This window comes from Leucoraja erinacea, chromosome 21 (genome assembly GCF_028641065.1).
Source record: "Leucoraja erinacea ecotype New England chromosome 21, Leri_hhj_1, whole genome shotgun sequence".
Taxonomy (NCBI): domain Eukaryota; kingdom Metazoa; phylum Chordata; class Chondrichthyes; order Rajiformes; family Rajidae; genus Leucoraja; species Leucoraja erinaceus.
The window spans coordinates 6,355,208-6,370,091 of record NC_073397.1 but is presented as its reverse complement, the minus strand read 5'-3'; the positions used below and the strand labels follow the sequence as shown (position 1 = coordinate 6,370,091).

The 14,884-nt window shown below is 40.3% G+C and overlaps 1 protein-coding gene across 4 annotated transcripts in view; it reads left to right on the top strand.

The window, feature by feature from the left end:
- Nucleotides 1-14,675, top strand: part of gnas (GNAS complex locus) — a 281,050-nt gene extending 266,375 nt beyond the window's left edge. For 2 of the 4 annotated variants that reach the window (XM_055652013.1, XM_055652015.1), the window contains exons 8-12: nt 2,129-2,187; nt 3,344-3,479; nt 5,602-5,732; nt 11,733-11,800; nt 12,823-14,675. In XM_055652013.1, coding sequence (XP_055507988.1) covers nt 2,129-2,187; nt 3,344-3,479; nt 5,602-5,732; nt 11,733-11,800; nt 12,823-12,969 — 541 coding nt within the window. In that variant the 3' untranslated portion in view covers nt 12,970-14,675. The remainder of the gene's footprint in view (nt 1-2,128; nt 2,188-3,343; nt 3,480-5,601; nt 5,733-11,732; nt 11,801-12,822) is intronic. The other 2 variants (XM_055652014.1, XM_055652016.1) reach the window with 1 other exon arrangement.
- Nucleotides 14,676-14,884: the final 209 nt, after the last annotated feature.

The following is a 14,884-nucleotide window of genomic DNA, read 5'->3' as shown; positions in this document are numbered from 1 at the left end:
TGTTGTACAGCCCGCCCTCTCAAGGAAGGAACCCAGCATATAAAGAAACCTTTGTTTGTTTACTTTGTTGACACGAAACTCATTTTTCTTCAGTATCAGCGAAGTCTCTCCTGTGAATATCACATTTGGTCCCTTGGATTTGCCAGTGCGTCTGCAGTGTGTAGCATCCTTGATGACAGGCCCATCTTCATAACCATCAAAGGCAATGGTTGCTTTTCCATACCGATTTGTCACATATGCAACATACATATGACAAATGGTTTCAAAGGTTTGACCTCTTGACCATGGTAGACGTTGCAAGGATACACAATATTCAGATTCCCTTCATACACCTACAAAGCAGAGTACTTTAATGCATTTGAATGCTGAATACTATTGAAATGACTACTACAGGTAATGCATGCATACCAGCCTTCAAAAAGCCTTCAAATGCTCTATAACCCTCTAGTAGTCTTCTCGAGAGACGACATATTTTAATAAGATTTGATGACAATTTCTTGAAGGCTATAATTATAGTGAAGATAGTTAGAATGCAGTCGAAGGTTATTGAAGGTTGTTTGAATGCTAATGAAGGCTATCTCTGGCCTGAACTGTGGAGTACCACTGCTACCAGTCAGACAAGTTGCCATGTTCCTGAATTTATGAAATAAATTATGAAATATGAATTTTCTCTAATGGTGAAAGCTAATTTGCATATTATGCAAATTACACCACTTCCCATGCAAGGATTTGTTAGGACTTTTAGTATAGTGTTTAGAGGACCATACTGGCATCTCCTGCAATAGAATAAATTATTTTGCAATTAGTGGCGGGTAACCCCCTCAAATTTGCTAGATTGACTGGACTACTAGAGACTAGTCCTGAGCTGCTATCTACCTCATTGGAGATCCTCGGTCTATCTTTTATTGGATTTTACTGGACTTTATCTTGCTCTAAACCTTATTCCGGAAGTGGCGGTGCTGGTGAACGGCTGCGGCTCGCCTGCAGTCCGTTTGTCTTTACTTTTGTGTGTTGTTTTTTTCGTTTTGTCTAGTTAAGTTTTTGTTTTTTTAGGTTGTGTTTATGTGGGGGGGGGGGGGTTGAAACGGGGCTTGCTGTCTCTCCCTTCGGGTGAATGCGACTTTTTTGTCGTATCCCCCTTCTCTGCCTCCGTCTGCGCTGAGGCCTAATGGCGGAGCTGGCGACTTCGAGACTCCGGAGGCAGGCAGTCAGGACTCACCCTGGCCTCGCTCCCGTGAGGGCGGCCCAGCTCGGGGCTGGAACGGCGCTCCCGTGAGGGGCTGTGACGCTCCCGTGAGGGCGGCCTGGCGAGGGGCTGAGACTCTCCCGTGAGGGGCTGTGGTGCTCCGGTCGGAGCAGCCCATCCCGAGGGTGGAATGGCACTCGCGTCGGAGCGGCCCAGCTCGAGGGAGGAACGGCACTCACGTGAGGGCGATCCGGCTCGGGGTTGGAACGGTGCTCCGGTGGCTCGGACGGCGTTCTGGCGGCTATGACCTGAGCCTGGGGTTCAGCCGTGGGCCAGCGGCTGCGTCCGCTGGACTGGAGGGCGGCAGCTTCGACCACCCCGGGCCGCAGTGTTTGAGCCGGCCCGTTTGCGGGGTTCGGTGAGACGCGGGACTGTTTGTGCCATCGCCCAGTGGGGAATCGCCTCAGCACAGAGGGAGAAGAGGAGGGAAGAGACTGCAGCCCTAAGATTTTTACCTCCACCACAGTGAGGAGGTGCTTGGAGGATACACTGTGATGGATGTTAATTTGTGTTTAGTGTTGTTTATTATTGTATGATTGTATGTATGACTGCAGGCACGAAATTTCATTCAGACCGTAAGGTCTGAATGACAATAAAGGAATTCAATTCAATTCAATTTCCATTTTCATGTATCTGTACACTGCAATGCTCAATTGTCTTCATGTATTGTCTTTTCACTGACTGCTTAACACGCAACAAAAGCTTTTCACTGTGCCTCGGTACACGTGACAATAAACTAAATTAAACTACCTTAACTTTCATCTTCAACTTTGGTCACACTTTCTGAAAGTGAATAGTCTACAATTTATGGAAGTTGCTTTTTCATTGTACTTTATCTTGTCTGTTGATCATAGAATTTGTTCAAACATTTTATTTTGGCAGCATGTTTGATGTTGGAGGACAACGTGATGAGCGCAGGAAATGGATTCAGTGCTTCAATGGTAAGATTTGAAGCGAATATGCTTTGATAAAGATGTATTACACTTGTGTGAAGATTGTCTGACCAAGTATATCCATTCACTTGGTAACAGGGAGGCAGACAGCAATTCAAGGAGAAAGAATGCATAACTCATTTAACATTACAATTTCCAAGTGCCAGTCTAGTTGTATAGGTTTAACTAGATGTCAGTTAGGCTTTTGTCCATCGCACTGGGCCAACTAAATGATACACTGGGGAAAGCCCGGTTTATCTAGTTCACTTCAATAGTTACTTGCATCTTGGAATCAAATTGATGGAGCTTAAAGAAGCTTATAGTTCTCGAATAGCAATGTGGCAACAAGCAAAATGACATAGCTGATGTCTGCAGCATTGTGCTCCTTGCAATTTCACGGCTGCTGCAATTATTTAGGAAATGACATTGTAAATGCTAAAAGATGAGGGGCTCCCATCCACGCCGCTTACTATTCAGTATTCATAACTACAAGCAATAAATGCCTTTGTTTACTGATAATTTTAGCTAGTTTACAACAGGCATTAATGCTAATTTCATTTGGCCTATTATTGATACATTTACATTTGGCTGAAATACATTGCTATAAATCTTGGTTTTGCTTGTTGGACAAATTATTTGGACTAAAAAAATTACCTGTACAGGTAAAAAATAATAATTTGCAACCATATGACCTCTTCATCCAATATAAATATATATAATTTCAAATAACTTTTATAGCATATACAGTAATAATAGTTCTTGCCATATAGAGAGCAGCATTGGTTCAATACTTCTCTCTCAACTTGTTCTTCTGATCTTTTCCAAGTTTATCTGTCCTTCACTATATAATATCTTGGCCTTCCTTTCTATTTTATCCCTTGTTCCATGTTTGACTCTGCATTTTCATACCTTATTAGCCTGCATTGTCTCTATGTTGCAGAATTCCACCTTACTTTAATATTTTTACCACTGATATGTTCCACTTGACATTGTGCAACATAGTCCGCAATATTGCTATAGTTATCAAGACACTAACCTATGCATGTGTTTTCAAACAATGAAATGTTTTTGTTTGAAACCATGTTGTGTTAATTAGCCGACATTGTAATGCAATAATTTTATTTTTTTACTAATTTCAATTCATATGGTCTGATTCATTTATTAGCCATTATGCTTTCAGATGTCACTGCTATCATATTTGTGGTGGCTAGCAGTAGCTACAACATGGTTATAAGAGAGGACAATGAGACCAATCGCCTCCAAGAAGCTCTCAATCTGTTCAAAAGCATCTGGAACAATAGGTAAATTTGTTACACTTATGATGTTTGTATTTATATTTGAGACATGGGAACAAGACTTATCCATTTCAATGAAATTATTGTTGATTCCATAATTTCATTTTACCCAGCTTTGTCCTTTATTCTTAACTTTAATATTTTTAAAACATCACTTTTCTAATTGATGCAACAGCCATTCTTCAAAGCAGGTAAAGAATTCAAGAATTTTACTGCCCTTGGTGTTTAAATTAAAGAATTTAAACTTAACTCCTGGTTCGTTGGAAAAAATGCAGACAAGATTTAAGAGGATGTTGCCAGGACACGAGGATCTGTAACTTTTGGATTGAATTGAAAGTTACCTCTAAAATTGAAACTGTTCAGAATGCTGGTCATGATTTTGTTGAAAGACCCCATTTATCGTGTTGTTTGAAGTGTCAGAAGAGAGTAGTCATTCAGAGACCTACAATTTATAATATGAATCTTCTAGTTGCCTTCATAGCTTGTTGCTGCCCCTTGTTTAGTCTTCAGGAGGCCAGTTAGTATGAAAACCTTGCCTTGCTACTGCATAAAATGGCAACTAAATGTCCAAGTTCCCAATTACCTCAAATGCCAATGTTACTTGTATTACAAGGGAAGGTAGTTGTAATGGCAGGCATTTTGGTGCAATTTTTTTGTATGTGATGTGTGAGCCCCCCCTGTCTAGGTTCAGTTTAAAAAGGGTCTCTTGACAAAGTTGCCATCTTCTAGAACTGCCTTCTATTTGATTGTACACGAGGTAAATGAGGCTGCACTTGGAATATTATGTTCAGTTTTGGTTACCCTGTTGCAGGAAAGTTGCCATTGTGCTGGAAAGAGTGCAGAGAAGATGCACAAGAATGTTTCAGGACTCGAGGGCCTAGCCAATAGGGACAGTTGGGCAGGTTAGGACTTTATTCCATGGAGTGCATGAGGCTGAGGGATGAACTTATAGAGATGTATACAATCAAAAGGGCAATAAATGGTGGCAAATGCACAATCTTTTTCCCCCCCAAGATTAGAGGTCATAGGTTAAAGGTGAGAGAGGAAGTCGAAGGACAACTTTTCACGCAGAGGGTGACGCGCATATGCAAAGAGCTGCTAGAGGAAGTATGAGGCCAGTACATTTAAAAGACATTTGAACAGGTATATGGACAGCAAAGGTTTTGAGGGAGTTAAGCCAAACACGGACAAATTAGACTAACTTAGATGCGGCATCTTATGCGGCATGGATGAGCTGGGCCTGTTTTTCGATGATTGTAAGTAATGCCATTGACAAAAGTCAAGGACAGCTCCGAAATGGGCCCTTCAGCTGCCAATTCCATGCTGATTGTTTTGCCCATCTACTCTGGAACCCTATTCTTATTTAAGTGACCATTTAAATGCCTTGTAAACACAATGATTGTATCTGATTCTAGCACCTCTTCTGGCAGTGTATTCCAGATATCAAACGCACATTGTTAAAAAATAAACTTAAACCCTCAGAACCTCTTTAAAACGACTTCTTACATTAAGCCTATGCCCTCTTGTTTCTGGTACCCACCGTAGAGAAAAAGATTTTGTCTGCCTATCATATCTGTACCTTGCAGAATCTGTTATACTTTTCTGTTATCAGAAATCCCTCAGCCTCTCACTCATGGAAAACAAAATCAGCATAATCCTTCTCTACCCATAACAAAAATCCTTCAATGCAGACACTATCCTGGTGAATCTTTTCTGCAGTTTTGCCCACATAAACAAATCTTTCCTTTCGTGCAAGCACCACTTCACATATGGTCTCACCGGTATTGTGCAAAGTTGTAACATAGCATCCCAACTCTTATATTTTATACCCCATATCTGTGGAAATTTTTATACTAGAAACTAAGCATATAACGGATTAATCAAAATAGAAATAGCATTGATAACAATTGCCAATCCCAATTGCAGAGAACACCTTTACGATACACAAGGAATGAAACAATAGCTGAAAACAAAATTACAATACTTAGTAGTAAAAACGAGGCAGTTATGAACAAAGTGAAGTTGCATCGAACCAAATTCTCTATCAGCCAAAATCAGGATATATGTGGGAAATTGAGGATTTATTTTTATGCAACAGTATCATTGGATGTTCTTTTCTTTAAAATAGGTGGCTGCGGACCATTTCTGTAATTCTCTTCCTCAATAAGCAGGATTTGCTGGCAGAAAAAGTGCTAGCAGGGAAATCTAAAATAGAGGACTACTTCCCCGAGTTTGCTCGCTACACTACGCCAGATGACGGTAAGCATTTTATTTTAAATGTTCCTCCTCATTCAGAAGATCCATGCATATGTGATTTTCCATACAAAAAAATTATTATTTTCTGCAACAGTGCACTCTGACATTCCCACAAAAATAAATTTCTGTAGGCAATCTCTTGCTTGCATCAACAGGATGATGATTAAATATTTTTTCTTTCTCTGAAGAAACAATTGAGACCTATGACTGTTTATTGTTTTTAAAGTGGAGTGTGGTGAGAGAGAATCACCAATCCATGTTAAGTAATAGCTATCTGGTTAAATCAAGAAAAACATAGAGAATATTTGAATCACAAGTAAAATGCCTTTATCACGCTCCTACTTTTGCTCTAAAGTTGCTACTTTAAATTATTTAAATACATGATCATAAAAATATTTTGATTGACTCCACTTTCAACAAAATACTCCTCATGTGACGGTACTGGATGAAAGGTAGGGATCACGGTTTGGTCATGGGTGTCCCTGGGTAGTATTTAAGGGTTAATGCGCACAGTGTTGGTGAGTGAGGAGAATTAGTGTACAATAAAGAACCAGTATTTCAGACAAACTTCATGTCTGCCTCGTTCTTTAACGGACAACTCTGCGTCCGCTACATTTGGTGACCCCGAAGTCCAGAATAGGTATTCTGGAAGAAAAATGCGCCGCGCCATCCCCTTCCTCCAGGATCCACTGGCGGCCGATAAATATGGCGGCCTGAAGGAGTTGCTGCTCCATACCTTCAGCCTCAGTCGGATGGAGCGAGTGGCCCGCATTTACAACATGGGCCAGCTCGGCGACGGTAAACCATCAGCCCTAATGAGCGAGATGCTCTCATTCATGGATGGCCACCATCACTGCATGCTTTTTGAATATGCCTACCTGCAACAGCTTCCAGACGACATCTGCCCACTCCCAACCCTAATCCCTGGGCTCTAAGCGGAGCGTGCCGACGAGCTGTGGCTGTCCAGACGGCAGGAAGTGGGCCAGCAGCCCACAGTGCCCAGGAAGGCGCAGAGGCCTAGAGCCAAGCACACCAGGGGTTCCAGGGAGCGTCTGGAGCCTGCCCTTAAAGTTAAGTGAGGCGAATTAGTGTAGAATAAAGAACCAGTATTTCGGACAAACTTCGTGTCTGCCTAGTTCTTTAACGGACAACTCCGCGTCCGCTACACTCATTTTATTTTACTCTTTCGTAGCATCCAATATCTACATCTTTTTTCCTTCAATTGAATGGAATTTTGTGGTAATTGTGGCATTTATAAGACTTTTGGATAGGCATATGGAGGGATAGGGGTTATGTGCAGGCGATAAGAGATGGCTATGACATCATGTTCGGCATTGACATTGTGGAAAGAAGGGCTTGTTCTTGTACTGTACTGTTCTGTATTCTATAGAATGTCATGCATAACATTCAGGGACGCTATTTTGAGGTGTGTTAGGGATTTTTGATTCCCTTGTCCTTTGTTTCAAAGGACAAGGATTGTCTATATTTAAAATAATTTTAAAGATTAGTCAGCAGTGGTGAGTGATATCACCTGGTACTTTGGTCATAAATCGCAAATTCCTAACCAGCATTAGATGACTTGCTTTAAAAATTGGTTCTAAGATTGCGGTTAATTCTCGTGTTTATTTTCTTCAGCACAAGCATCACTGATGCATATTACTTGGGATAGCACTATTTCTTAGCAGTAGCAGTTTGAAATAAACATTTTTACCAGTGCATTTACAATTCTGATTAACAAATCAGGATTAAGTTTGATATAGAATTAATATTGAATCTACTGTATGCTTCCTACTAATGGAAATGCAAGATTATGGGTTAATGCAATATGATCTAATTTCTTGTTGCATATACAATTACATTTTATACATTCCCCTATTCTTGGTAAATAAGCTAAATGCAAATGAACAGAGTGAATTGACCCAGTGACCAGTTTTAAATATGTGGCTCGATAAAAATACCTGAGCCAAGAATATCTATTTGTAGTGATTTATGTACATCCTTCATTTTGAGTGTGTATTCTTTGCATCTCCACAAATAATTTATTCTACAAAATTGTAGAACATTTCTCCAAACATTGTGAATTGGAGAAATCATTTAAATAATTTGGTATGAACCTATATATTTCACTCTTATCTCAGTGCTATTCAGTTTCACGGACCAAGCGAGGCTGAAAGTCATCCCTCAGCCCCATTTGGAAATTATTGCCCAGTTGTAATACTGTAAAATGCGTTAGGGTTGAGAAATATTAATATTTTAAATAATACAAACATTGGTACAATCCCCAAATATGCAGCGAATTGTCTCGGGGAGCAGACTGGCCATTTAAATATGAAACTGGGATCATTGTTTTCATCTTGAATGTAGGAATTTACAGGCCTTGATACCTGTCAGCCCAAGAAAACAGAGGATGTCTTGGTGGATGACCACTTCTCCAGCATAATTGAGGGCCAGGCAAGAATGCTTCCACACTTGCTACTCTCCCCCCACCCCCCTCCACTTTCTTTAGATTGATTTACTCATTAAAAAAAAAAGGGGGCCATATCTCAATTTATGGCTTATTGTAGCTGGAGCTTAATTTGATGCTGTCAAAATTGCATTTTTCACATTCAAAAAACCTGAGTATCCATTTCCAGACTTAAATGAACCTTTATCCCTGAACTAATAATATCTGAGCCCCTGTACCCGACTTAAAGAAATATTTTAAATAGCAAAGCTTGCTGCAATTTAAAACTGAGCTCGGAAAAATGTTGAAAAGCAGGACCTCCAGGGTTGTTATCTCCGGTTTGCTTCCAGTTCCCCGTGCTGGCGAGAGCAGGAACAGGGAGATACGGGACCTGAACGTGTGGCTGAGGATCTGGTGCACGGGGCAGGGATTTAGATTCTTAGATCACTGGGATCTGTTTTGGGGTAAGGGGGAACTGTACAAAAGGGACGGATTGCATCTTAACAGGTGTGGGACCAGCATTCTGGCAGGCAGGTTTGCCACTGCTACACGGGTGGCTTTAAACTGAATAAGGGGGGTGGGGTGTTGAATGGGACAGTGGAGGATAGAGTTAAAGGGAAAGGGTTTCTTAAATGTGTGAGCGTAGAGACCGAAGGGTGTAAAATGAGGGTAGAAGAAATAGGTAGCAAGGTGAAAAGTAAAAGTGGCAGGCAGACAAAACCAGGGCAAAAATCAAAAAGGGCCACTTTTCAACATAATTGTGTAAGGGGTAAGAGTGTTGTAAAAACAAGCCTGAAGGCTTTGTGTCTCAATAGGAATCTTGTACTTGCCCCCTTGGGCAAGAGTGACCATAATATGGTTGAATTCTTCATTAGGATGGAGAGTGACATTGTTAATTCAGAAACAATGGTTCTGAACTTAAAGAAAGGTAACTTTGAGGGTATGAGACGTGAATTGGCCAAGATTGACTGGCAATTAATTCTAAAAGGGTTGACGGTGGATATGCAATGGAAGACATTTAAAGACTGCATGGATGAACTACAAAAATTGTTCATCCCAGTTTGGCAAAAGAATAAATCAGGGAAGGTAGTACATCCATGGATAACAAGGGAAATCAGGGATAGTATCAAAGCGAAGGATGATGCGTACAAATTAGCCAGAAAAAGCGGCATACTGGGAGAAATTCAAAGACCAGCAGAGGAGGACAAAGGGCTTAATTAGGAAAGGAAAAATAGATTATGAAAGAAAACTGGCAGGGAACATAAAAACTGACTGCAAAAGTTTTTATAGATATGTGAAAAGAAAGAGATTAGTTAAAACAAATGTAGGTCCCTTGCAGTCAGAAACAGGGGAGTTGATCATGGGGAACAAGGATATGGCGGACCAATTGAATAACTACTTTGGTTCCGTCTTCACTAAGGAAGACATAAATAATTTGCCGGAAATAGCAGGGGACCGCGGGTCAAAGGAGTTGGAGGAATTGAGTGAAATCCAGGTTAGCCGGGAAGTGGTGTTGGGTAAATTGAATGGATTAAAGGCCGATAAATCCCCAGGGCCAGATAGGCTGCATCCCAGAGTACTTAAGGAAGTAGCTCCAGAAATAGTGGATGCATTAGTAATAATCTTTCAAAACTCTTTAGATTCTGGAGTAGTTCCTGAAGATTGGTGGGTAGCAAACGTAACCCCACTTTTTAAGAAGGGAGGGAGAGAGAAAATGGGGAATTACAGACCAGTTAGTCTAACATCGGTAGTGGGGAAACTGCTAGAGTCAGTTATTAAAGATGGGATAGCAGCACATTTAGAAAGTGGTGAAATCATTGGACAAAGTCAGCATGGATTTACGAAAGGTAAATCATGTCTGACGAATCTTATAGAATTTTTCGAGGATGTAACTAGTAGCGTGGATAGGGGAGAACCAGTGGATGTGGTGTATCTGGACTTCCAGAAGGCTTTCGACAAGGTCCCACATAAAAAATTAGTATACAAACTTAAAGCACAAGGCATTGGGGGTTCAGTATTGATGTGGATAGAGAACTGGCTGGCAAACAGGAAGCAAAGAGTAGGAGTAAACGGGTCCTTTTCACAATGGCAGGCAGTGACTAGTGGGGTACCCCAAGGCTCAGTACCGGGGCCCCAGCTATTTACAATATATATTAATGATCTGGATGAGGGAATTGAAGGCAATATCTCCCAAGTTTGCGGATGACACTAAGCTGGGGGGCAGTGTTAGCTGTGAGGAGGATGCTAGGAGACTGCAGGGTGACTTGGATAGGCTGGGTGAGTGGGCAAATGTTTGGCAGATGCAGTATAATGTGGATAAATGTGAGGTTATCCATTTTGGTGGCAAAAACGGGAAAGCAGACTATTATCTAAATGGTGGCCGATTGGGAAAGGGGGAGATGCAGCGAGACCTGGGTGTCATGGTACACCAGTCATTGAAGGTAGGCATGCAGGTGCAGCAGGCAGTAAAGAAAGCGAATGGTATGTTAGCTTTCATTGCAAAAGGATTTGAGTATAGGAGCAGAGAGGTTCTACTGCAGTTGTACAGGGTCTTGGTGAGACCACACCTGGAGTATTGCGTACAGTTTTGGTCTCCAAATCTGAGGAAGGACATTATTGCCATAGAGGGAGTGCAGAGACGGTTCACCAGACTGATTCCTGGGATGTCAGGACTGTCTTATGAAGAAAGACTGGATAGACTTGGTTTATACTCTCTAGAATTTAGAAGATTGAGAGGGGATCTTATAGAAACTTACAAAATTCTTAAGGGGTTGGACAGGCTAGATGCAGGAAGATTGTTCCCGATGTTAGGGAAGTCCAGGACAAGGGGTCACAGCTTAAGGATAAAGGGGAAATCCTTTAAAACCGAGATGAGAATAACTTTTTTCACGCAGAGAGTGGTGAATCTCTGGAACTCTCTGCCACAGAGGGTAGTTGAGGCCACTTCATTGGCTATATTTAAGAGGGAGTTAGATGTGGCCCTTGTGGCTAAGGGGATCAGGGGGTATGGAGAGAAGGCAGGTACAGGATACTGAGTTGGATGATCAGCCATGATCATATTGAATGGCGGTGCAGGCTCGAAGGGCCGAATGGCCTACTCCTGCACCTAATTTCTATGTTTCTATGTTTGGAGAAATTGAATTTCTCAGTGGTGCAAGCTGAGACGACATCAATAATACCAGTGAAGTTAACACTGGAGTGTTACAAAAATAGAAGATGTATACAGCCAAAATTTTAAAATAGATGCTGTAACTTAATCTTCAAACATCCCTTGTAAAATCAGTGCTTGCTCTTGAAAAACAATGTCAAAATGCATTTTCAACATAACCAATATATATTTTTTGAATTATAACATTACTTTTGAAATGTGGAGGTTGCAGCTCAGATCTAAACAGTACAGAATAGCGGGCATGAACGTGGAGTACTTTTCTCCCCTTAAAAGCTGCTGAAAACAGTTACCTAGCATGTCTGCTTATGTAAGTTGCTATAGTGCATCTATAATGCAGCTACGGTTGGTTCACACCGTTGGCTCACTCTTTGTTATTGCCTTTCTACAACAGCCTCGCCAGAACCTGATGAAGACCCAAGAGTCACAAGGGCCAAGTACTTCATAAGAGATGAGTTCCTGGTAAATAAGCACATTACTCTATTTTTACAGTTTCTGACATATATCGCAATTTGTCATTTTTCAGATTATAGTCAAATTAAAAACCTGTCTACATGTCCTTTGTTTCGATCTCTGATCCCATAACTATCCCCCCAAACTTCTTTACCTCTGATACTGAGTCGCAGAAGCTTGTATCACAGAAGGTGATCATTTGGACCATCAAGTTTGTGCCTGCTCTCTACAAGTACTTATTTCAAGTATTTATCCAATTTCCTACCATTTGCTCTTCATAACCTGAGCCCATTGCACAAACCTGACTATGCTGTCTAGGCTCTATCAGGAATTACCTTCCTCAACATTTCTTCCCCTTTTCAAAAAATGCACTTTTAATTGTTAAGTTCTTTGCCACTGCAACAAATCACTATAACCTGTTTACTTTTGCATCTAATATATTTTAATCCCTCAGTAATTTCAGTGGTTGATTAAAATAATTGTTCATAGATTGTGATCACTATCAGTGCCAGATATAACTGGCAATATAAAGACTGATGAACAGGCAGTGAGCAACTTCAGTGCACTTTTCAATATCAATTTTCCTAAGCATTTATTAACAAAATAATGAATAAGCATGGTGTTATTTAGGGCAGCAGCTTTTGAACTTTGTGTTGAGCCTGCTGGGTACCAATTAAATGACAATACCAGCTGCCAGTGTTATCATCCCAGAAAAAGCAATAAACAGAAACAAAATGTAGACCCCCAGAAAACTCCGTTTTTCTGACCAGGTGGAACTCAGCAAATCTCCACGTTCCACTGGGGGAATATGGTTTTAAGGAAACTGTGGGATTGTACTAGAGCACTTCATCATTCATAAGAAGTTGCAATGCAATCAATTAATTATCTACAACATAACATCCTTTACAAATAACTGTTTTAGATGAGTGGTATTTGTAATAACCCTTTTTGCAGAGTAGGTCTGACGTAAAATAACGTTTTAACTTAAACTGTCGCACTTTATTAAAACCAACTTGTTGTTTGCTTCACAGAGAATCAGCACAGCCAGCGGTGATGGAAGGCATTACTGCTACCCTCACTTCACGTGCGCAGTGGATACTGAGAATATCCGCAGGGTGTTTAATGACTGTCGGGACATTATTCAACGTATGCACCTTCGTCAGTATGAATTATTGTGATGGGATGCACTTATCTCTGTGTCTTGGACTCTTTATTTCTCATTTGACGCCCACACAGGGTGGAAGAGAACTGGTGCAGTCTCTCTTCGAATGCACCCATCCACTTTTCTCCCTGCTGGACAACAGCAGCACTTTTTGCTTGCCTCTGTCCTCTGGACAGTGTGAGGTGGCATCACCCAAATGGCCATTTCTGTGTGGGTTTCCTTACTACTTTAACGAAACCCCAAACAAAACGCCCTAAACAAGGAGTACTTGAAGGATTTTAAAACAACAACAAAAATCTACACACAAATTGGGAAACACCTTTTCCAAGGTAATCAGCGCTGTTGTGGGCTCACATAAAGGCATAATACCGAACATGTATCCATTCACAGCAACGGGAAACGTGAAGGTACCGAGTCCACGCTGAAGACTAGATCTACTGTGATGTTATCCAGGCCTGACAAGGTGTGGAACGGAGATGTTGAATCCCTGCAGATCTGAACAGTGCAAAAAAAAAATCTGCTTTAAAAACCCCCACTACGTTTTAGATGGGAATTTTTAAGAAAAAATCTTTGGCAGTCCTTGGATCTAGATTGTGATGAACTGCTTTTTGGCTGTGATTGTAGAATGAATTAACCACACACACACTTTTAGTTCTCCACAGGTGAACCTTTCAGCTTTATTCATTATCTTTCACCCAATAATCTCCTGTTCCTTCTCCTGCCAAACCCAGATCCCTTTCACACTACTTCCCTGTTCCTCCACTTGTTTATTTCACTGCTGGATTATTATTCTTGTACAGACTGTAAAATTTATTATTTTGTACAACTTTATTGAAAATAACTTGTAGAAGATCTTTGTGCCTTGATTATGGCTGTACCTGTAAAATGAGCTAAGATGTAAGTATGTTTGATTGCGCTGTACAGCTTTGTCAGCCCTATCTGCAGCATTAGCTCAAGGTAGGGAATTTATCTGTAGTTTAGTTTTTTTTTTCTGGTTTATAAAGAAGGAAAAATGCTGTTTAGTATATATATATAAAAAAAGTACAAAATTGTGCAAATTAACCACTTCAGAAGAGTGAGGTCTTTAACAAGTGACCAGACATCGCAGCATCATTTGCTTTTTTTTAATTTTAGCTTAACTCATTTCAGTCTATCCAAATGCAAACATGGCTTGTTTCTACATAAACCAAATTTTGCTACAAATTATAAATGCTAGTCTTTGGTCATTCATAGTCCTTTAAAGAAAATAGAAAAAAAATAAACATGTAGGCATTGTGTGAACGTGGTGAACATCAGATCTGGCTCCTCTGGTCCAACCAACAGCCACCTGTACTATGCTGGTATAGATAATACAAAGCAAGGTGTAATCCCTTGTATTTGGCCTCAGAATTCCAGTTGCAAATGACATTTTTATTTCTCTTTTAATAAAGAGATACTTAGAAAGTTTTGTTTATATATTAACTATACAGTAGCATCAAGTGAAGATGTGTGGGTTTTTTTCTTAAACTTGAATAATTTATGCAAATTATATGCTCAGAACAAGTTGTGGTACAGTACAAAAAAGCAAAAATCACTGTAGCAATAAGAAAGCATGTAATTTTAGTAACTACTACACTGCTTTATATTTTATACCTAGGTATTTTGTCTCTGAGTATGTTACTTTTTCATGTTGAAGATTACCTGTACAATTTGTACAAAGTCTAAATTACAGTTGTAATAACAGATCTAGAACAGTGTTAGCCTATATTACTCACCTCCCCCTCCCAGCCTGTCTTCTTTCTTCCCTATCCCATATCCCTTTTTATTTCAACAAACCATTAGTATTGCACAGATCTAAATAGAACCTTTCATAAAAAGTACTGTTGTGATTCTGGTAAAGGTATCTCTGATCAAAGCATATGAAGTAAAGGGAATACCACTGAATAAGAGTG